The sequence below is a fragment of the Trachurus japonicus genome, chromosome 18 (assembly GCF_045865225.1).
Source record: "Trachurus japonicus isolate A0001 chromosome 18, Traja_1.0".
NCBI classification, from domain to species: domain Eukaryota; kingdom Metazoa; phylum Chordata; class Actinopteri; order Carangiformes; family Carangidae; genus Trachurus; species Trachurus japonicus.
In genome coordinates, this window is record NC_140924.1 from 16167438 (window position 1) to 16191270 (window position 23833).

A 23833-nucleotide genomic window follows, 5' to 3' on the forward strand; every position below is an offset into this window, starting at 1 on the left:
TACCAATCAATCAATACCTGGAAACACTATAAGCTGCTCATCTACCAAACAGCTTTAAGATGTTTTGACTGCTCCATCTTCATCTTCACCTTCACCTTTGTGTGTTAATTAGTGTGTCTTTGTGTGTGTGTTTGTGTGTATAATAGGCCCGTGTCTGCTTCGTCTCGCGCGCGCCTCCTCGCGAGCGCATGCGTGCATGTGCGCGTTATTTGCTCTCCGTTTAACCTCCGAGCAGCGATTCGAGGCGACTCAACACGGCCGCTCTCTCTCTCTCTCTCTTTCTCTCTCTTTTCTCTTTCTCTCGCCCCCTGCTACCTCCTCTTCCTCCCCCACCTCCCTCCTCCCCCTCTCCTCTCCTCCTCCCCTCCCTCCCTCCCTCTTCCTACCTGATTCAGATCCGCTCCGACGCTATGCGTATGACCGCGTCTCTCTCTGCAAGGCGAGCACCACCAACCGGAGAGACCCGCACGCCGCCTCCACCGCCGCCGCCGCCGCTGCTGCTGCTGCCGCCTCTACTACCGCCGCTGACCGCCGGCTGCGAGCAGACCAAACGCCGGCTGACGGAGCGACTCAGGCCGGGCAACAGGAGCGGGAGCCGCCGCTGTCTGTGTCTGACTGACTGAGTGACTGACTGACCTCCGGCGGAGGGAGAAGGAGGAAGAGAAATAACGGGTGAAGGTAAATAATGTCAATGTTTTACCGACACACGAGGAGGAGGAGGAGGAGGAGGTGGTGGAGGGAGGTGGAGGTGGAGGTGTCCGCGCGGTAACGGGAGTTAAATTGAATATTGATAGGCTATTTGTTCGGCGGCGGCGGCGGCGGCGGCGGCGGGTCCGCCCCGGAGAGAGAGGAGAGGAGAGGAGACGGTGAACTGAAGCGGTGTCGGTGAACGGTGATACGGACGGAATGAATGATCGCCACGGCACGACAGCCTGTTGTGTGCATCCACCCGTGTGTGTCCGTCTCCTCCGGCAAATTAATTAAACGTGTCAAACCGGAGAGACACGTAAATATCAATATCTAGAAGTGAGCAGCAGCACTTGCAGGCTCGCAGTGTTTATAGCCTACCTGTGTGTGTGTGTATGTAGCCTACCTACATTAATGTGCACAAGTTTGGTGTGTGTGTGTGTGTGTGTGTAGTCTAGATGCGGACAGGTTTTTGAATAACGTGTCCACCTCGTAATCAAGGAAACACACACACACACACACACACACAACCGTGCATTGGGTTACTAAGGCGTGCAGAGTCGACGCTCCCATATCTGATGTTGTTGCAGGGCAAGCTGTGTCATGTTAAGAGTTATCCGCGTGCTGCAATGAGCTTTATCATCATCATCATCACCATCTTCTTCTTCATCATCATCATTATCATCTTCATCATCTTGTTGTCATTGTCCTGTGTTTACCCTTCATCATCATCATCATCATCATCATCATTGGGCTTGTCACTTGCAGAGAGGGGCTGCCATACATGTCTATGGCTCCACTTAAAAAGCACAGGGCTGAACTGTTAACCTCAGTGTTTTGTCGCACACACACAGTCACACACACACACATGCAGGAAGAAGTAAAGAAGAAGCGAGAACAAGAAGCGGCTGTAGTCGTTGTTGTCGTCTCTTCAGCTCTTTGACTGAAGTAGCTAGTGTGTAGTCAGAGTTGGGAGGAGGGAGTGGGACGGTTGTTTGTATCATCTGAGCTGCCAAACTCCTCCTTAGAATAACAGTAATATTAATGATGGTATAATAATAATATAATAATAATAAACTCCAGTGAGCTTTTCTTTCCTGATCAATAATTCATTCCTCCATCTTTTCCAGAGCTGGCCCCTGGATAGAGGGATCTGGACGAAGCGTGGCGTCCCGGAGCCGGCCATAGCCTTACCTACCGTTTGTCATCCTCTCCTCTCTTCCTCTGCTCAGCCAAACCTCATTATACACCTCCTCCTCCTCCTTCTCCTTCTCTTTCTTCATCCACCTCTACACACCTGTCTTCTCTGTCCCTTTCACCTCTGACTTCTTCAACCATGGCGTCCAAACTGAACCCCAACGTCCTGTACGTGGCCGAGCCGGGCGAGGCGCTGGGGTCGCCCCAAGCCGACTCCGAGAGGACTCACATAGTAAGTACAGTCCACTTCAGTTCAGTTCAGTTCAGTTCAGTTCAGTCTAATCTAGTTCATGTGAAGTGAAGCTGCTGCACCACAGGTTGTTTTGTTTTTTCGGTCTCTGCCCAGATGAGCCAACGGGTTTCACTTCTTCTACATCAGGCCGGCTAATCCTCTCCCACCTCCAGACTTTTTTTATTTTGTATAAACAAAACAGGCAGCCCACCACCACCATCTCTCCTCTTCACACTTCTAAGGAACTTGCATGTTACTTGCACAACTTAAGCCTTGAAGAAAATCATATCATGATGGGATCTGTAGCCTAAAAACACAGGAAATAAACTCATTTTAAGTCTTTAGTTATTTCTAATGTACTGTATTTAAATGATACATTTGTGAGACTTGGTTAAAAAACTCATCTCACCCTGCAGAGTCCTAATGGATTTTTAAATGTAAGATCAGTAGCTCAGCTGAGGACGACTATCTGTAAAACCGTCTTTTAAAAATGTCTTTGAATTACAGAAAAATCATTGGAGATTTTTTTTTTGCTCTAAGGAGTAATTTACTATCAAAGGTAGCGCTTGCATCCTCGTAGCAAACAGGAAGTGATGAATGAAAATGAAACGCTATGTGTTCGTACTGTAAGCGTCAAAATGTGAAGAAGCACCCATTCATTTCCAATGTAATCAGTTTACGTGTGAAAAGGACACTGAGTGGTCACAGTGCTGATTATTTTGGTGCATTTTAGTTCCTCATCCGACTTCGTGAAATTTGTGGCTGAAAAGCTGAATCTTATTTTTAGCCTTAGTTTGAAAGGCAACAAGGACGGACATGTCTCTGTAGCTGGACAAGGTCAAGAGGTCAAGTCGTCTGTGTTTTGATACGGGAACCTTGAGGTTCATCCACATTGAGTAGAGGTGGTGGTTTGATGATTACCTTTATTATCAATGAGTCTATACCAATGACTTTCATGATGGACATTTGGTCTGTTAAACTGAGAAAGACATTGTCTAACACCAATGGGAATTGGACGTCAATGGTAACAACAGTTAAGGTTGATTATAAGGTGTTAAGTACCTAAAACCTTCTAGATGAAATAAAGACATTGTGACGATTCCAAGGTCTTGGCCTATATTGGTTTCCCAACGCTGGGGTTTGTTGGGTTTTGATTAGACAACATTGTAGTCATTAAAAACCAATGTTCTCCTTATGTAACATTGACGTCCATCCTCTGCTGTCCACGTTAATGTCCTTTAACGCCTTGTTTTGTCTGTAAAATTGTTAAAAAACCCAAAAGTCTTGAGGTTAGTAACATAGACGGCGATGAAAACCAAGAAATAACCACATCCCATATTCTCATCTGAGCAATAAATGCTTGAAATATCAGATTTAATTGTAGCTGTTGATTGATCAAACAGATAATAGTGAACTGTCGACCTCAGCTATGGTTGTGCTCTGGAGGAGATGATTGATTCTTGTAGAAGATGAGATCTTTAATAGTTTGGATTTTTCAATCACAGGTTTCCCAGTGAGATTTTTCAAATAAATCCACTGCGACTGTTTTTGTCTCATCTCTCAGTGTATTACGTAGGCCGCTGTGAACCAACAGGAAACCCGGTGGTTGCATATCAGTAAATAGTTTCCACTGATGCCTTTCACACCTCGAGTGTGGTCAGAGCTGCTGCCAGTGTTAACGTAAAGATAGTACGATTGCCAGGAAAAGAGATTTCTTCATTGTAGCAGAGAAAACTAAACTTAAACCATCAATGGCTGAACCTTTGTGCTGCCCAGTAAGAAGAAGGAGTTATGGTCACTGATATCTTTAAAAGGATAGTTCAACATTTTGGCGACTTGGCCCATTGCCATAATCCCTATTGTCATAGCAGTAGGTTCGTTACCTTTAATTGTCGGTGCAAACTATTTTTTGTCTCAGTTGTGACCTGCACATTCACCACACTATGAGATAATAACAGAACGTTACCAGACAGAATTGTTTTAGAGGTAAATTCATGCAAAACCGCTGATGTGCGTTGCCCTCAGGGGCGGTTTTTCAGCAAGCAGTCTCTGCATTTACCTCTAAAACAGCTCCGTCTCGTAACGTTCCGTTATTATCTCATAGTGTGGTGAATGTGCAGGTCACAACTTGTCCACCAGAGTCGTTTTGGAGTTGTTGGATTGTGTATTTGATGAGTTTGATGAGGGAAACCAAGAAATCCCATTAGCCTCCGTAGCGTAGCTCTGAGCAGCTCACGGCTCTGCTCCGCCGTTCTAAAAATAGCTTGCACCGACAATTAAAGGTAACGAACCTACTGCTATGACTATAGGGATCATGGCAATGGGCCAATTTGCCAAAGTGTTGAACTATCCCTTTAAGTACGACCTCAACGTTCTGGTTGTCTGATTCTTCCTGCTTTTTGATTTTTCTTTCTCAGGCCGGAGAAGCTGGAGAGGAGTCGTCGGACAGCGACGGGGAACAAGAAGAAACGTCGCACAAACTGATCCGCAAGGTGTCGACCTCGGGACAAATACGGGCCAAGGTAGGAGGAGCTGTGAGAGTGAACTGTGGAGGTGGTGCTGGTGGTGGTGGTTGTTGGTCTCCCGCTGTGTTTTGTGTTTGGTTCCCAGTGTTTGAACCGTTTCTGGAGTTACCAGACCTTGACAGATTTGTGTCGAGTCGGGAAAACTGGAAAAATGTCAAGTGATATCAGGTGATTTCACTCTACGGCCTCATTGTGGGTGTTTTTTTTTTCTACCTTTTTGAACCACCGAACCCCCTTTGAGAGCTTTATACATAATAAAACAAGAGTCCTTCAAGGTAAAAAAAAAAAAAAAAGCTGTATTAGCAAAACCCAGGAGGGGATAAAATTTTTAACTCATGGAAGTGCTCGTGACCAACTCGGGGAAAGTCATGGAAAAGTTATGGAATTTTTCATCAGGGCCACTTTGGGAACGTCACAATTAAAAACATTTGAGCTGCTCATTTATTGAAAACCTGATATAAAATTTAAACACCTCCACCACCAAAGAATGGATGATGAAGCCAGTTTTCTGAAGGACAAGCACCTTTTTTTTTAATCGGTTTAGTTTCCAAAGGGGGGATTGAACTCGTGACTTGTTGATGTCATCAATCGGCTCATTGACGAATCCATCTTCTTTATCTCAGTCTCTTCTCTCCTCAATCATCTCTCTCTCTCTCTCTCTTTCTGGTGTAACTTTGTCGTCACTTTACATCAAACCTTTTGATCTTATTTGTGGTTGAGTCTGCTGAGGTCATCCGACTTCCTGCTCAGGCCCGCTCCTCTTCCTGCCTGCGTCATTTTTCTGTCTTGCAGTCGCTGCGATGACGAGTCGTCTTCAGATCTTTAACAGTTGATCGGACGTGATTACACAATTACAGCTTCCTCTTATGATTCGACTGTGTCGGCTTCTCACTCGCCTCTGGACTGTGTTTTCCTGTAGGATATTGATGATGTCTGTGAAATTAGCCTCTTACTGGAAAACGTTCAAACACACACACATACACACAGAGATCTGACTCATTAGTTATTGACGAGCTCATATCCAGAATGAGAAATGCATTATTTGAAATACAAACACAGAGATGACGCCGGCCCACGTTACTATCATGTTCCCGTGTGTTTTGAAATCACTTACCTCCATTGACCGTCAACAGTAAATCATATTTTCTGATCAATAGGAGATGTGGGATACCCAGCAAACCCCGGTCGTCATGGGGATGGCATCCCATAATGTAATGTCACGTTTGTTCCTGGAGCTCATAATGATATTGGATATCAGTCTGGTATTGATTGGGTAATCTCATCGGACACAGCTGTAACGTGGTGTTGTTGTTAGATGTGATGAGCGCGTCCATATAAGGGCAGGAGATGAGGTTGCTATGGTTTCAGGCTCAGACAATTATGGGTAAACGCCATGACTACTGTACATAATGTTTCTGTAGTGCAGGTTTTTTGTATTTTATATTAAGGTATCCAGTAGGGAAAACATTTTTGAATTATTTTAATTTGAACATTTAATTATTTTTATATAATTATAAACAAAACAATCATTTTGATAAAGCAATTTGAATATAGTAGAAAGTATCTTCAAAGTTGTAGTTTTTTTGTACATTTTGTATAACTTTTCCGAGTTAGATGTTAAAAAAAAAAGACATAATTACATGTCGTATAACACACATTTTTAATATATTGTGCTGTCTCCAATGTTAAGTTGTAGATTGTGTTTATATTATAGACCATTTTAATACATTTACTGAGTTAAAGCAGATTTGTTGCCAACTTTTAACAGTCAACTACTGTATCAGTTGACTATTGCTATTTACCATCATTTACATATACGTATAGAGTGTATATGTATATATATATATATATATATATATATATATGTATAGTAACTTTTTGGTTTGACTGTTGCACGACCACAGTCTCGAGTAATTGGCAGTGTTTGTAAAAGAGTTGAGTGTCTGTTACAGACGGTAGAAAATTTTGTGGCTTCATTCTCAGTTTCAGCCGAGTGATGTCATCACACAGCTCCGTTCCCATTGGCTAAAAAAAGAAGCCAGTCCCCATCAGTGCTCAGTGTCTTATACTCACCAGCTGTCAATCACAATTTACAATGCTATAATTAGTTCTTTGTATGTATGTGTGTGTGTGTGTGTTGATTAGATTGTGTGTACCTGCAGTCATGTGACTTAGATTAAGTTAGTCATCGACTCTGGGATTACTCTCCAGTGACAACAATGGCTTGAGAGGATTAGAGTGTGTGTGTAGTGCCTTTGTTTGTTTGTGCACATGTGAGTGGGTGCATTTGTTCACTGGAGTGTGTTTGTGTGTGTGTATTTGGTTGGTTGCATATGTACAAAGTGTGTGTATGTTTCCCTGCTTCCTTCAGCGACATACATGAGAGCAGCCCAGCCTCTCGGTCACGCCTCGCCTCAGTCCGCCCCACCCCGCCGCCCTCTCCGCCCCCTCCCGCCTGTTGCTGCTGCTGCTGCTGCTGCTGCTGCACTTGTTACCGTGGCAGTCTGTCGGCGCACTTGTTAAGGAGGTGCTAATTCTTTATCAACTGTGACATGACATCCTGACACTATTAGATTAATTCTGGAGCTCCTCGGTGGCGAGTCGCTAAATAATTATACCGATGCAGCGATAGCACCTCGAAGACCGGGGCGCGCCATTTCCATTTCACCCTGCCTGCTCCATGTGTTTGTGTTGTAATAATTAAACATCTCGGGGGTGGAGAGAGAGACTCGAGGCGAATTTTTCATGTCGTACAAGTTGGTAGAGAAAGTCATGTTTTGAGTATTACCAAAAATCTGACGCACATACAGTACAACCACTTTCCCACTAAATGGTTTGTTGCTGCTGTTTTATTGTCTGCGCTGTAATCAAAGCCAATGTGACCCTGGGGATTTGATAATTGGCTGACTCTGTAGAAACTCAGACGAGATTGGATTTTTAACGCTGATGGAGATCGATTTGCCGTGCAAGTGTGTTCTTGTTTTTTTTGATATCTCTGTGAGGATCAGTTTGTGGTTTTGGCTTATAAGACTTGCACCGGCTTGTTTGTGCAGAGGTTGTAAGAGCTCAACCAAGCCAAGCCAACGCTGCGATGGGGGAAAAAACAGCACATTTTGCTTTTATGGTTGGCTTTTAATGAGAAAAAAGCCTTTAAAATCAAGATAAAATCAGTTTCAGTTTGAATTTGTGGCAAGTTAAAGTAGATAAAAAGGCAACAGATCACCTCCCTTGTTGCTCTGATACTTTATGGCTTGTCCAATAGCGGCAGATGCAAACCAGATGCTGAGACATGCAGATTTCAGAGCAGCGGTGGTGACAGCGTTAATGTTCAGAGACCACATTAAAGGAATGATGCCAGTTTCTAAATTTGGTGATGTTTAATGCATAATTTAGCTAAGCAGCTACGCAGCTAATATAAAATGAGAAAACTTAATTTAGTATTTATTCATTTATAATGATTGAGGGGAAGTGGAAGTGGCTGTCCCCCCATATGAAAGTAGAAGTCTGTGTGTGCCGTTTGTACCAATGAGTGCCCATCGCCATAAATCCAGAGAACATGCTGCAGCTCAGCGTGTAACAGCCAGTCAATAGCGTGCATTACATCCAGATATATGACGCTTTACTACAGCAGAGCGCAGCATAATTGACGCTCCAGTACCGGTAATCAATACAGTGATGCATCTGACACCCTGTTCTGACTTCATTCCAGTGCCAGCGTGTGGTGCCATGTGCAGAACTGCAATGTCCCATTGGCTGTGATCTCAATCATACATCCTCACTGACAACCATGCAGAGCAAGGTTTATGAGACTGCTGTATTTTTCTTGAATCATTTTCTTTATATAATTTTAAAGCTTTAAAAAGCAGACATATACTTGGTGAAGGTCTCATTGCACATTGATGGATTCCTGAACAGGTCTGCTGGGTATAGGTGCCCAATAGGTCAAGGGAGTCAATTTGAAATGTCTGCTACTTGATAAAAAAAAATCAATCAAACTTCTTCTAAGCTCAACTAAAAAGCTAAAATACCAAGAGATGTAAAATCTCAATATCTTAAAGTGACATAAAATTACCACATAGTCACTTAAAATGGACACAAAGTGACATAAAACCAAATCATACCTCAAAGAGAAACAAAATGTCCACAGGTTATGGACAGAAAACAACAGTGAGGCAGAGACAAAACCACAAAGATACACACAATGGCTACACAGAGTGAAACAAAACAACTACAGGGAAGCACAAAAAACTATTCACTTATACTCTACATGTTTCACTGTGAGATCTTTGGCTGGAAAAGCTTAGTATCCTACTTGCAAGGCTGTAGTTAGCACGCTAACTGCTAAGACACTTGTTAGCTGCAAACATCACAACAGCTTATTTCTGTTTTCTCATTGGGCTGTTGAGATTGTATGATAAGTCATTCAACTGACAATTATTGAAGAGTGGGATAGAAAGCTTGAAAGTTGGTGGTTAACTGACAACAGGCTGCTAAGTTTGCTAATTGTTAGCTCACGAGTTTGCGGGTAAAACAGGATGGTAAGGAGACGGAAGACCAGAGTGACACCTTGAATGTAACATGGAGAAAGAGAGACAAACTTGTTGTTTAAAAAGTCTGTTTATAATTACAACTACCAGAGCAGTCAATAAAAAAAGCAGATAACAGTGTTACAGGCATTAATAGAAGTGTAACAAGTAAAATTTGCCTTGTTTGTAATTTTTTTTTCTTCACATGATTGTGGCAACTATTAAAAGCAAAAATAAGAAGTGTAAAAAAAAAAAAGGCGTGTTGTTGCAGCAGTAGCAGCAGTTTGGTTACCACAGGAAACAGTGGTGGTGGGAAATGGACATGTGATGTTAATTTTTGAGAAATAAAAGTTGCTACACACACTGGAGACACACACACATTGCCTTCCTGCCTCCGTTTTAATCAGCTTTTTTTTTATCATTGACATCTCTGATTACTTTGTCTATTTTTTAATCTCCATCCTTTAGTGCCATAAGGATTCACACTCTTCTCCTCCTGTTCACCTTGCTCTCGTTTACTGTGGAAAATAAAGGAGACACAGGAAGAGAATGAGGCGGAAGAGCAAACAGCTTCTTTGAATTGTGTGCGTCTAAGTGTATATGTGTGTGTGTGTGTGTGTGTGTGTGTGTGTGCGTGTGCGTGTGTGTGTGGCTTTGAGTAGGCCGATGCCACAACAAGCTGTAATGGTTGTGTACATGAGAGTGCACGCACACACACAAACAGGCAGAAAAAAGGGCAGTCCCTTCATTAAGGTTGTTTCCATGTGAGGCAGGATACACAAGACACCTCCTTTCTTCTCCTTTTTTAAAAATTCTACCTTTCTTTCCTCTCCTCTTCCTCCTCCTGTTTGCTTTCTTTATCTGTCCTCTCCCTGCAGTCTTTAATTTCTTTCTTTCTTTTTAAAAAAAAAATTCAATTCATTTTTCTGCATGTTTTCCCCTCATTTGTTCTTCTACATCTCATCTTTCATTGTGGATTCTCGGGGGAGTTTTCTCCTCCAAAACAACATCTAAAAAAAAAAGAATAATTCAAAAATGTAATTTAAATTACATCAGCAACCTCTTCTTTATCATATCCAACCTGCTTTTTATATCTGTCTCAATTATTTTTTCCTTCTTTCCTATTGCATTTAAAATATATTTTTCCTATGACCACTTTTGGAGCACTGTTGCACCTTGATGTCATTTTTAGTCGCGAGGAATCAATAAATCTCAAGTTTTCTCTGCTTCCCAACCAAACCAAACACTTTTTTTTTTTCCATGAAAGTAAAAATAAAATAGCAGCACCACTTCAGATTATATAACCAGCAATATTTCCGGCGTTTTGAGCGGTGACCAACAGGTAACGCTTCTGTTTTTCTTTTTCTTTTTTTTGCTGTTGTTTTTTTCCATTCCTGTGGATTTCCTGTTTGGCACGTTGGAATCAAACCTACTATACTTGTTCGTTTTTATCTGCATCTCGCTCCCGGTGCAGAAATCTGTGTGGGTGTTCACTGCAATGGCGATGAGGACGAGTTATAGATATGTGTGTGTGTGTGTGTGTGTTAGTGTGTGTTAGTGTGTGTGGAGGACGGTAAACAGAAATGGCTTGAGGAGAGAGTGCATGAGTGTGTGGGATGGCCTGTGTGTGTATGTGTGTGCGCGCTTTGATTTATGCCCTTGGCTTGATGTGATACAGCTGCAGTAGTGTGTGAGTCAATACTGATGGAGGGAGAGATGGAAAGAGATGAGGAGAGAGAGAGAGAAAGATGGAGATAGGCAAAGGAGAGAAAATTAGTAAGTGGATGAGGGAGAGAGAGATGGAGGGAGGGTGGAAAGTAGCAGTGAGACAGATCCAGAGTCAGTTATATAAGAAATCTGCACAGCACACAGCAGGCTCTAATATCCATATTTACTATCACAACAGGTTGGCAGGACTGTAGAGGAGGCAGCCTGACTATATAAGATGTGTTGTTCACTCGGTGGCACAAACATTGCACAAAACACATTGTTTCCTTAAGGGTAAATAAACATGCTCAATGCCTTTTTTTTCCCTACCTTATGAAACATTTGAAAAACCCTTTTTCCTCTGTGAATGTTTTGAATTGCTGAAATTGGCCTCTTTTTCCTTGTATTTTCAGTTTTATTGGTTTGTTGCTACGTTTTTACAGCACTTCAGCTTGTTGATACGTGGAACTGAATTAAACCCAAGGGATGACATGCAGCTGTTTTTTTCCCCATTTCATACAACAAATAGCACATTTTTCAGGTAGCCTAAATGCCAGATTTATTCTTTATTCAGCCTCCACAACTAGCTAGTGTCAAAAACAAAACAATGTAGCATTTACACAACCTGATGGTTGAAGAGAAACAAAAAATGAAAGCTTATAATTAAAGATAAATAGACTACTGTTTAAATCTTGATTGGCAGCTAATGTTTACTTCAGTAGCATTGAACCCCTACATGTTAGCTTTAGCGTCACCTTAGCAATCTGTTAAAGTTAGCTTCAGCGTCACATAGCAACCCGTTACTTTTAGCTTCAGCTTCACATAGCAACCCGTTACTTTTAGCTTCAGCTTCACATAGCAACCTGTTACTTCAGCTTCACATTAACAAAATGTTAACGTTAGCTTCAGCTTTTTAGCATGTCAGTCAAAAATACTAAGACTTTATATAGCTGTCTTTCTGTCGACTCATTCTTTTATTTAATGAAATGGGTTTACAATGAAATTGTGACATTAAAAAAAAAAGTTTATTAACTAAAAGTGTTTCTTGGCAGGTACTGTAGCTGCAGCAGGTGAGCCAAAAGCCAAAAGCCAAAAGCCAAAAAAACACTATGTAGCAAAACCTCCCTGAAGAAGCATTAAAAAGTAGCTGCTGTTGGGAAAATGAAGAACCAATGCCCGGTCATATACTGTAGTCACTGTAGTTAGTATCAGAATATTAATGGTCATATCTCAGCCATTGATCGCACAGTGAATAAATATTCTGTTTTCCATTGGAAGCTTTGTTTCTGTTTCATATTTACAGCTAAAACATTAAGCCAACCCCTTATATCAATATCACCACTTGTGCTCTATAGATAATCTATGATAAGTTGTCATGATCCACAATGGACACAGCGAGTAGTATCGATTTGCTTTAATGAAATTACTGTACATAGGCTGTTAATCATATATGCCTGAGTGTACGCACACACACACACACATACAGGGACACACACACAGTTTAAATGCTGAGTTGCTTTGTCTCCTGGACAGGCCGGTGTTTGTTAACTGGAGCCTTGCAACTTGGTTTCCATTGATTTGACCTCAGGTGCCCTCCCGAGACGTCAGACCGGCCAATGAGAGGACGGCGCCTCCGAGGAAAATAAAACACAGAGTCCTCCAAAACACCACCTTAAGAGTCTAGAGGAGCTCTGAAGAAAAAAGAGTTTGTGTTTATTTTTAGAACCTAGTTTATCACGTTTAAACAAAAAAGGGAAAATCAAATTGAGTTGAAACTTTCTATGTTTACCGAAGCAAAAAATAAAAAAAACCCACCCAAAGTCTTAAGTCTGTTTTTGGGCACTTCTAATTTCACTTCCTGTATCTGTTTTTGTCTTTTATCTTTTCAGTGTTTATCTTTTGAGTCCATTCTTATTTCAATTCCTGTCTTTCATTGCCGCCACCTGGTTGTGCTTTATATCCCCTGCCTTGATCTCTTAATGCCCCCTCTCTCGGCCCTCTCTGACCTCCATCGTTCATCAACCCGTCCTTCCTTCCTCTGCTTTCATCCCGTCCTCCCTTCATCTGTCCACTCTGTTGCTCGATACCGCTCATATTCTTCTTTTCATCGTTTTTTTTTCCTGACGCACTTTCTTTCTCGCAAGCATCCGACTAAAGTCTCAATTACTTCTTTAATTTCACATTAATCCTTCGTTGAATCATTTTTTTCTCAGCTTTAATATCGTAATTGTGTGATTAACAAAATCAAAAGATGCTCAGCTCAGGAGCCATTTACTCACTCTTTCCAGAGCTTTCGGCTGTGTCAACAGCGGCTTCAACAGTCAATAAAAGTTTGATGGGTCATGAGTGAATTGTTGAGTTCAGACAACACAGAAAAAGTTTTCTGGAAATTATATTTACTTCACAATAAGACTACATTTATAAAGGATATAGATGGTTAATAATTTATTTATTAATCGTTTTTATTAATCTATTTATATAAGTGTTGTTGCATATCACAAGAAATATCAATTTAATCAAACATTTATTATTTGTTGAAAATGTACTTTAAGGGGATTTAATCAAGGGCAGACAGGCTCCTTTTATGCAAATGTAACTTTATTATACATGAACGAAGAACAGTGACTAATACTGTCCAGAAACCCTCAGAGAAAAATAATAGATATGCTCAAGTATTAGTGGAAACTGTGTGTGAGTGGAGACGGTTTAGATTGAGATTCATTTCGGCAACTGTGTGTCAAATTTTGTGTTAAAGGTCAGTATAATAGAAAAACATAGAGCAGTTAAAAAGACATTTGCATAAAGACGGTGTTATTGCATCAGTTTTGGCAGCGCTGTAAGTTTTTATCCAGGTGTTTCCCTTTGCTGGTACTGTATTACAGATCCAGTTACAGATCTGACCTACAGTATGTCTTCTATCTATTCAGGTTATCTGGGCCAACAAGAGGAGATCATTTTTTTCACGGCCTGTGGCGCGTTTATCAGCGGTGTGGTGTGTTTCATTCATTAGCGTCGGTGTTGAGGACGTGTAAACGCTGACCCAGGGATCTGATCTGTCTGTCTGTCTGTCTGTCTGTCTTTGATATCTCCGTTTGTCTCGCTGCAGTTCCCTGAGCTGCTGCTTTACAGACTAAATGTCTCCTTGTCTCCTTGTGAGCATTTTGTTTCACGTCAGGTTGATGCGTCTGTCAAACACAACTACTTTTTTCTCCCACCTCACATGTCACATCACAGCGACTGTCACTGTACATGAACGTCACAGAGATTTATATCAGCAGGAGAAGGAGGAGGAGGAGGAGGAAGGTGCAGTGACTTTAGGTGAATTTAGCTGCGTTTACTTCCCCTGTATTGATCTGTTTTTCTTTTTTTTTCTTTCCTCTGTCTCTCTCTCTGTCTTTCTATCTATCTATCACTCTAACCTCCTCCGTCTCTTTCCCCCTCCATCTTGCCCTGTCATTCCTCCTCCTCCTCCTCCTCCTCCTCCTCCCTCCTGCGTCTGCAAAAAGTCTAAACCATCATTAAGGCTTCAGTCTGCAACACACCATTAAGGAAAAGTGTGTGTTTCAGTGTGTGTCTGTGTGTGTGTGTGTGTGTGTGTGTGTGACAAGTTTGATGAGTTATCTGCAGCAGCTGTGTCTAACATAGTGACACTCACTTTGAAAATGTGCTAATGATAAGGACACAACAATATCTTTTGTGTGTGTCTGTCTGTGTGTGTGTGTGTGGTCTGTAATGAACTTATGTATGCGCTCAATCAAGAACAGCTGTGCGTGTGTATGTTTGTGTGTGTGTTTGTGTTATCGCTAATGAGCGAACACATTTCAGTCTTGACAGGTGTGTCTGTGTGTGTGGAACTGCTAATGCGCTAACGTGTGTTATCAATCATTGGAAGGTGTGTATGCGTGTGTTCATGGACATGTACTGCTTGTGTGTGTGTGTGTGTGTGTGTGTGTGTTTGTCTGCTGTCTGCCGGCTAATGGAGACTGACAACACAAAGCAAAGAGCTGTGACGTGTGTGTGGATGTGAAGTGAGATCTCCTCTGTGTCAGTGACTGATGATGTTCACTCTGTTCGTTTGACTTTGGTCAACAGGGAAGTGCTTTTTCTGGCCTTTTTTTTGCATAAAGTCTGTAAATATGTTTTGTTATTTTTTCAGCTTTTTGTCCTTTGACTATTGCATGTAAAGTTTATGTTTGTGCTGTTTTTTGTTTTTGTTCAGTGAAGAGGAAACACGCCTACATGCTCTGTTAGTGTACTAGATGTTCAACAAAGGAGGAGGCAGGGTTAAATCATAAACTGGTTTTCCAGAGAAAAGACGTGACACTGAACTCACCATCTTGTCTCTGGACCAGTGAGTAATGCTCTGCTGGTTATGTAAACTTTGTTGTCTTTGCTGGTTTCATAGGAGTCATATATGGTCAACAAATACAGGTCCATTAGTTGAGTGCAATTCACAACTTAAACTGTATTTATTATGATCGTGCTGTAAAAGGGAACTACACACTACAACTTTAAGAGTAGAAAAAAAAACAATTCTTCTAGAGTAGGTCTTTAAATCCAGATCTGAATTATCTTGAATGAGGTTTCCTATAAAACACAATGATAATAGACAGAAAAATCCTAAATTTTTCTTTATGCATTCAAAAACCAATCTTAAATGGGTGATTTTCTGTCGGCAAGAGCTTGTCTCACTGCAGGGACGCACTCCAGTGATCTGACGTGTCTTTATAGGACATTAATCCGAGGTTAAACTAAACCTCCTGGGAGGTTTAATTTAAGAGTCAAGTTCATTCCCCGGAGTTAAATCTAACCGTCCTTCAGGAAATCATCTGAATCTATTCAGGTCTCGGCTAAATCGAGGACTATTTCACACCATGACCCAGAAAAGAAGGTTTCTGTTGGACCAGAAACTCAGATGACCAAAACCTGTCATTATGTAAATGAGCTGTTTTTGGGTTCAGGTCATTGAAATCACCCTGGAGAATGATCTGTTTTAAAGTTTTGAAGCCGTAGTTTGATGTGAACATGTTATGTTCCTTTTTTTCCCCATTTGACTTCAACTTCTCCATCAAAAATATGCAACAACATAATAATCAGAACAGACATGCTTCTTAAAAACAGCTTATTTAATCAAAAGAATCACATCATTTTCCTTTTTTTATCATTTGACTTCAAGGTTTCGTTTAAAAATATGCAACAACATAATAATCAGAACAGACATGCTTTATAAAAACAGCTTATTTAATCAAAAGAATCACATCATTTTCCTTTTTTTATTATTTGACTACGTTTCCATCAAAAATATGCAGTAAAATCAACAGGACAGACGTGCTACATGAAAAACAGCTTATGACATGTGATAAAGACGATCGTTTTCTCACTGCAGACGCATCGCTACGTCTTCACGCTGTCTTTTAATGAGACATAGAGGCCACAGCGTTTCCTGTGATGCTCTGCTGCTGCTGCTGCTGCTGCTGTGGTACAGTTGATCCTGTCAGTCAGGGTGTCGGCCTGTACAACAGGACAACAAGCAGGAGCAGACACGCTCACACTCGCAGACTCCCTCCGGTTTGTTTGTACTTCTTTTCTCCTCTTTATTTTTGTTTAGTTAGTTTTTTTATTTATTTTTTTTTGCTTTTCACAAAATAACCTCTTTGCCTTTTTTCCCTCCTGTGTTTGTGTTTTTTTTAACACCTCTTATTTTAACCCTGTTTATCTCTTCATCTCTCTGTCTGTCTCACTGCAGCTAAAAATAGACTCACTCTGGGTTTTTGTCAGCATCTCTTCTTGAAACCTCTTAAACAGGAAATAAGAGACAGTCACCACACACACACACACACACACACACACACACACACACACACACACACACACACAGATACACACACAGATACACACAGGCACACACAAACATGTTGCTTTTGCAATACTGCTGTCCTGAGAAATCTGATATATTTTATGATTCGCTTTATTCTTTGTGACTGCAGCTTGCATTTTTCTGTCCTGCTCATGTGTGTGGGTGTGTGTGTGTGTGTGTGTGTGTGTGTGCGTGCGCGCTGTCACACTGCCTGACGTGAGGTACCACATGAAGACGAACACTCTGAGTCAGCGGCATGAAAAAGCACATCTGTTAATGACACTTGATCTAAAGACGGCGGCAGCAACCTCTCTCTGTGTGTGTGTGTGTGTGTGTGTGTGTGTGTCAGCTCTGTTCACTACTGTTACTTCCACTTCCTACAATTACAGTCATTACAGCAAATCTGATTATTGCAGTTTCTGTGACCTACTGCACATTTAAAAGGGAAACTATGCAAGTTTGGTCGCTTTTCCTCTGTTTTGCTAACCCTCCTCCCGACCATTTCATTTGTTTACAACAAAGCCGTCGAAAAATCAATCCATGGAGCGGTGGATAACGTTATATAACATAATACGATGTTACGATGTGTATATCTGTGTAGTCTTAACAAAAGATTGCCGGTTTACGGGCCGTGTTTGTGTCGCAAAGTTGGTTTTCAGCCATGAGATGCCAGTTGGAAGGCAGAGAGCCTCCGTTCTCACTCAGTCATGTAGTTAACTATCACAATTACTCCAGAGCTTTTAATTAAGGTAAAATTCGCACTTTAACACAAACACAACTGGGAAACAAAACGTGTGTGTGTGAACGATGTCAGTGAGGTTTAGTCGATTGTTACGTGGGTCAGTTTGAACCTTTGAGGAACAGGAGCTGCAGCTTGATTGAACACAGTGGACACCAGAGCCCGTTACTCACTCACCAAGCTCAGAAACCAAAAAAGGTTCTCTCCTTTAACTATCGGTCACAGACCTACGGACATATTTACCTTAAAGAAAGAAATACAGGCGGTCCGTGTCCGACTAGAAACACATTGGACCGGTGTTTAGTTGTGTTTCCTCCCCGACCGACTCTTCTGTTTGATGCCAGAGAACGTTATTGTTTAATACTTTAACATTTGCATGAATAAATAGGAAACAGTGGAAACCAAATGCGCATTCACATTCACATTTTGATCAGCTGTAGTAGTCCAACAGGCTGTTGGACTACGTTGGTGTCAGAGCAGTAGCAACTGTATGGACCCTGTTGCTTCATACATAGAATCATTAATTATTAAGTCGGAGTTAAAATAGATGTTAGTTTTTTTTAAATGAAAGATAAACTGATGTTTCCTTGTGCTTATGTAAACACTGAACTGGTATTTCTCTGATATGCAAATTGAATGGCAAAGTATGTCAGAAACGGATGTAATGTAAACCATGTAGAACACATAACGGATGATTGATATAATAGATAATCAGTATGGGTGCTTGTGGTAAAACTGGTGATTGGGGCATTTCTACTGCGATCGTATCTCTCCCCTATTTTGGGGTTTCTTCTAATAGGGACAGTAGGAGGTCGACAGGAAAGTCAGGACTCAAACCCATGGCCTTTGCTGTAACAACTACAGTACTGTAGGTCCATTTGGTACTAAGTACTCCACCAGGTGAGGGACCTGAACCTTCAGACTCCGTCCTACATCACCACAGTCGTCAGCAGTGAGAACTAAACCACCTTGACCACCAGGTGGACGTCTCCTCAGCGTCACTACAGGCCATTTATTAAACATCTCCAGATTAAACCAAAAAAGAAAGACAAGAAAGAAAGAAACAGGTTAAACATGTGAACAGTTCAGATTTTCAGATCAGTGCGACTCGGTGTTTCCCTCTTTGAAGCTGTGACGGTTAAGTCAGATGAAAGAAGACACCTCATCCACCTGTGTGGGCAGGTGCTTCACTTCCTGTACAGGAGGGTTCCCTGCCACTCGTCACCAACATGTACAACAAGTGACTATAAAAAAAACCCCATACTAAATGCATACAAAATGAAAATACATGTAAAAAACACATGAATACATGCAGATACACAGAAATCATCACAGAACATTTACTGTAAATGAATATAATATGAGAATATAATATCATATAGGTGTAACAGTGTAATTACACCACTCATTATGTGCTGATGCTTTCGATGCTATTAATGACTGTTGCTCTCATGAGCATTTACTGATGCCACACAACGTGAGGTTGACACGTGGCGAGCTGTAACAGTCTGATCTGACCTGGGTCGTGACCACACGTTGGAACAGAAGTTAAAAACCGTGACTCTCCACCACGGCCCCCGTTTCCCCCCCTGACACCAATCTCTTGGTTTTATACGGTGGTGTACTCCATACCACTTACAGTGGTCGCGAGAAAATAAAGTAAAGTGTAAAGTAAAGTGAAAAAGGTCAAAGGGTCAGAGGCACGCCGCCGGTGAGAAGAAGAGAAGGAGGTGAAGTTTAGACAAGAATAAATTCATGGATTGGATTATTCAGATGTTAGTGAAGTGGAGACAGAGGTCAGAGGAGAAGGAGAATGAACTGTCCTGAGTCTGAGTGGAAACAGTCTGAGTGAAACCGAGAGAGAGAGCGATGGAGAACGAGAGTCAGTGTGACTGTACTGGAAGGATGTGGCTTCCCTTCTAAAAGCAACACATTTTATTTTTATACATGTGTGATTATATTTGTGTGTGAGAGAGGGAAGGGGTGTGTGTGTGTGTGTGTGTGTGTGTGCGTGTCTTTACACTAAAAGACAGCTACAGATAGATACAGTATATAGATAGATGGATTTAGTTCAGGTTAAGGTTGTATCAGGATGTTGGAGGTTGGATGGAGAATCCAGGTGGGCGGAGCTTGTGGCGACGGAGTGGTGAGTGGCCAATCACTGCCCATCTATCTATCTATCTATCTATCTATCTATCTATCTATCTATCTATCTATCTATCTATCTATCTATCTATCTATCTATCTATCTATCTATCTATCTATCTATCTATCTGTCTGTCTGTCTGTCTGTCTGTCTGTCTGTCTGTCTGTCTGTCTGTCTGTCTGTCTGTCTGTCTGTCTGTCTGTCTGTCTGTCTGTCTGTCTAGCCACATGTCTGTAAGAAGATATATAATCATCAAATACACATCCTTTTTTGAAGATATTTAATATATTATTATTATTTATTTATATTGCTATTTTCACAATTCTGCCTCTGGATGTAAACTAAACACGTCTCTGACACATTCAAATCCGTAAAGATGCGCTGAACTCACACTCCAACTAGTTTTTTTAATTTCATCCTTCAGCAAAATCCACTTTTTGCATCAGGAGAACAGATTTCATACTTGTTACTTCAACTTTCTGACTCTCTCTTGAACATCCACCAGCTCTGTTTCTGCTCTCCTTCTGAACCTTCACCAAACTTTTAGCTCTTTCTTCTCACTTTCAAGGTCAAGTCTTCAAACAGTTTGTCTGCGTTCGATTAACAATCAATCCTCAATGATGAGCTGAAAGTAGGAGATTTATGGCGCTTCGCCCTCATAAGTGACGTTAATGAATCGCCCTGCTGGAGTATCCCATCGGGTAATTGACTGATCATTGAAGCGCCGGAGCTAAACATCTGCCTGAGCCGCCGTCAGGACGTGTGACGTCGGCTTTCAGTTTCTACACATTCTGTACTTCCTGTGTGCACAAACAACACAAAAAAAAAACCTGCAGCAGCGTCTCAACCGGCGAGGAAGGCACTCAGCAGATTTTATAACGCACAACAACGTCTGACTTCTGAATGCATCCTGTCGCTTTGTGACTCCCCTCGGCTGATGTTTGTCCTTTTAACCTCGGCCAGCAGCAGCAGTGCTTCTGTTTTCTTGTTTTTTTTTGTTTTTTTTTTCTTCTTTTTTCCCTCTCTCTCTCTGCCGGGCACTTAGCTCAGTTGGCCCGCTGAGGCTTTTTCAGGACTTGGAACGAGGCTTTTCCTCCTCCCTCCTCCTCCTCCTCCGACTCGGGCCAAGGGCGCAAACTGGCACAGAAAGAAGATCAGGACAAGACGATTTATAATCATATTAGGAAGGAGCGCTTACCCCGAGTCGCACGAACGCCAAACGCTCTCCATTTCCATCTCTCTATCTCGCTCGCTCCCTGACTCTCTCTCTCTCTCTCTCTCTCTCTCTTCCCTTAGTCATGGCGCTGCGCTCCGAGCCAGACTGTGAATCATATCAGAGTTTAGAGGTGCTGGCAACTTATCAGAAACACAACCAATACCCCCCGTTTCAGCTTCTCAATCTGGGTAATGAAGCCGCGCCGCAGGCTCACACACACAAAAAAGGCCCTCACACACACATAACGCACATACATACACACCCAAAAAAACACACACGTGTGCGCAGACACACACCCAAACGCTCTTCACGTGCACAGAGAGCTTTTCTACCAGGAAAGAAACTGATGTTTGCAAGAGTGAGAAAAGCCACATCCTTTGAAAGGCAGAGCGGAGGCTAACGGGTGGTGGTGGTGGGGAGGAGAGGAGGAGGGGAGAGGGGCTGGTGTTTTCTAAACAAAGAGCTGATCGAATGTCAGAGTAAGGAAGAACAGAGTGGACAGAAAGAAAGGAGAAGAAGAAAGGGGAAGATGGAGAGAGAGAACAGAACCGGGGGAGGTGGGAAGTGAGTGTGTAAAATGAGAGATGTGTGTTTGTTGTTGGGTGTAACAGTGTGAGGTGACTGGTTGGTAAAGGCTTCATTGTATTTAAAGTAGGTCTGTGTGTGTGTGTGTGTGTGTGTGTGTGTGAGAATGAGGGTACATCATTTCCACACACACACACACACGCACCCACACACTTTACTGGTAGTGCACTGTGGTAAATCTGCTCAGCGCGGGAATCCAGCCTGGTTGTGGCTTCCTCTGTGTGTTCACCCTGGAAGCGAAGTGTGTGTTTGTGTGTGTGTGTGTGTGTGTGTAGGTGAGTGTGCCAAGTTCAACATGTAAGCGCCAACATGATTTATCCTCCGACACGTACACATAGTGTATGAAGAGCAGCATAACAAACAGTATTCACAGCGTGCAACAAAGCAGAGTCATGGTTCTCACGTTAATCACCAGTCACTGTAAACAGCAGCTCAGACTCCAGACTACATTTCCCATGAGCCCCTGCAAAGTCTTTATCCTTAAAGTTAAAAAGTTTTATTCCTCAAACTGAATTTATTATTTGGGCTTTCTTGCCCGATCACTTATTAGAGTCATATCGATAACACTTTATTAAGCATTAATAAATACTGAATTTTTCATTTATAACACATGAATACATTTAGTATGTAGTTTATAAACACAGTTAGTGCTTATCAATGATGAGTAAAAACATTTTTAACTGTGTTTATAAACTACATACTAATGAGTATTCATGTATTGTAAATGATGAATTCAGTATGCTTAATAGTGTGTACTACTTATTATAAAGTGTTATTATGACGTGTTGCCTTCAGGTGCCACCAGGACAGGAAACTCTCATACATAAATAGTGATTACTCATGTAGCACATTTAAAGCAGTACTAAAGAACTTTCAGTTTTGGTTGAGTTTGGCGGCGCCTGTGGACCAAAGCGGTAGTGTTTTGCCTGAAGGAAGACTCCATTTCCCATGAACACTAGCGTGAAGCCCTGTAAATATCCTGCATTAAAATAAACAGAAGACATCAAAACTAAGTTTCTGTTTCCAGTGGATCATTTCAAAGTGAAAACACAAACATAATCCATTGCTAAAGTGCTGTTTTGCCTGTTCCCTCCTTGTTGTGACTCGCAAAAGTGAAAGTGAAACTTAAGTGAGAGCAGGGTTCCTACCATGCTCCTCAAAGCTGCTTAGTGCCAGAGAAAGAGATACAGACCCCCTCAGACCACGACAGAGGTGTCATTCAACTTGTTGTAAGTCGATGTATCATCACAAAAGTTATGAAAATATTTTATGAAGGTTGAAAAGTTCCTTAGTGTTGGTTTAAAAAAAAAAACGCAGGAATACTCGGAAGTAGTTGATAAATACAATTAGTGCTTATCAATGATGAGTAAAACATTTTTATCTGTGTTTATAAACTACATACTAATGAGTATTCATGTGTTATAAATGATGAATTCAGTATTTATTAATGCTTAACTAATGCTTAATAGCGTGTACTTATTATAAAGTGTTATTATGACGTGTTGCCTTCAGGTGCAGAGATCATCGTCCGAGTTCTCATGACTTCACTTTTCACACATAGCTACTACTTACAGTACTGTACATGTCACCAGGACAGGAAACTCTCATACATAAATCGCGATTACTCATGTAGCACATTTTAAAATTAGCCGATTCACAGTGTTTCACAAAGGCAGCGATAAATCAGAAAAAACGAATTTAGTTCATAAGTATCCGAGTGAAATGGCACTCGGATACCGCTGCATATCGGATATCGGCTGCAGCCCTAGATCCATGATGAAGTGGAGGCCTGACTGCAGCGGTTAAATGCAGCGGTTCTTGCAGGTGGGAACTTCTCGCGGGATTTTGAAATATTGTTAAGTCAGAAAAAAATTACCCCGAAAAACAGGAGGAAAAAAATTATCACGAAAAACAGAAAAAATTAGGAAAAAGTTATTCAAAAAAACAAACCAAAAAATAAATTACTCAAGTGAATGCAATACGCTTCCGTAAATAAGGACGAAAAACTGAATTTACTTATTTTATTTTTGATGAAACACTGACAGATAGAGATTTCATGTATTAACAATGTTATTTGATTATTTTGTCTCATTACAGTTGAACAGTCATGAATTACAGTAAAACAAGTGTGTTTTTTTTACTTTTTAGTTCATGCATGTGCGTGTGAATGTGTGTGTGAATGTGTGTGTGCAGCGTGTTTGCAGATGAATGAGTAACAGCGTGCACATGATAAGATCATGATCTACTTCCTCACATGTGTGTCTGTGTGTTTGCAGCCGTGTGATAAAGTTGCAGCAGCAGCACAGGATTCCCTCCAGTCTGACGAATGGGTGGAGGAATCACACACACGCACACACACACACACACACACACACACACACACACACACACACACACACACGCACACACACACCAC

The 23833-nt window shown here is 41.5% G+C and overlaps 1 protein-coding gene across 1 annotated transcript in view; it reads left to right on the forward strand.

The window, feature by feature from the left end:
- The first annotated feature begins 202 nt into the window (after positions 1-202).
- LOC146968953 (diacylglycerol kinase delta) overlaps positions 203-23833 on the forward strand; it is a 75153-nt gene continuing 51522 nt past the window's right edge. The window contains exons 1-3 of the mRNA XM_085806455.1: positions 203-678; positions 1818-2116; positions 4534-4638. Coding sequence (XP_085662581.1) covers positions 2024-2116; positions 4534-4638 — 198 coding nt within the window. The 5' untranslated portion in view covers positions 203-678; positions 1818-2023. The remainder of the gene's footprint in view (positions 679-1817; positions 2117-4533; positions 4639-23833) is intronic.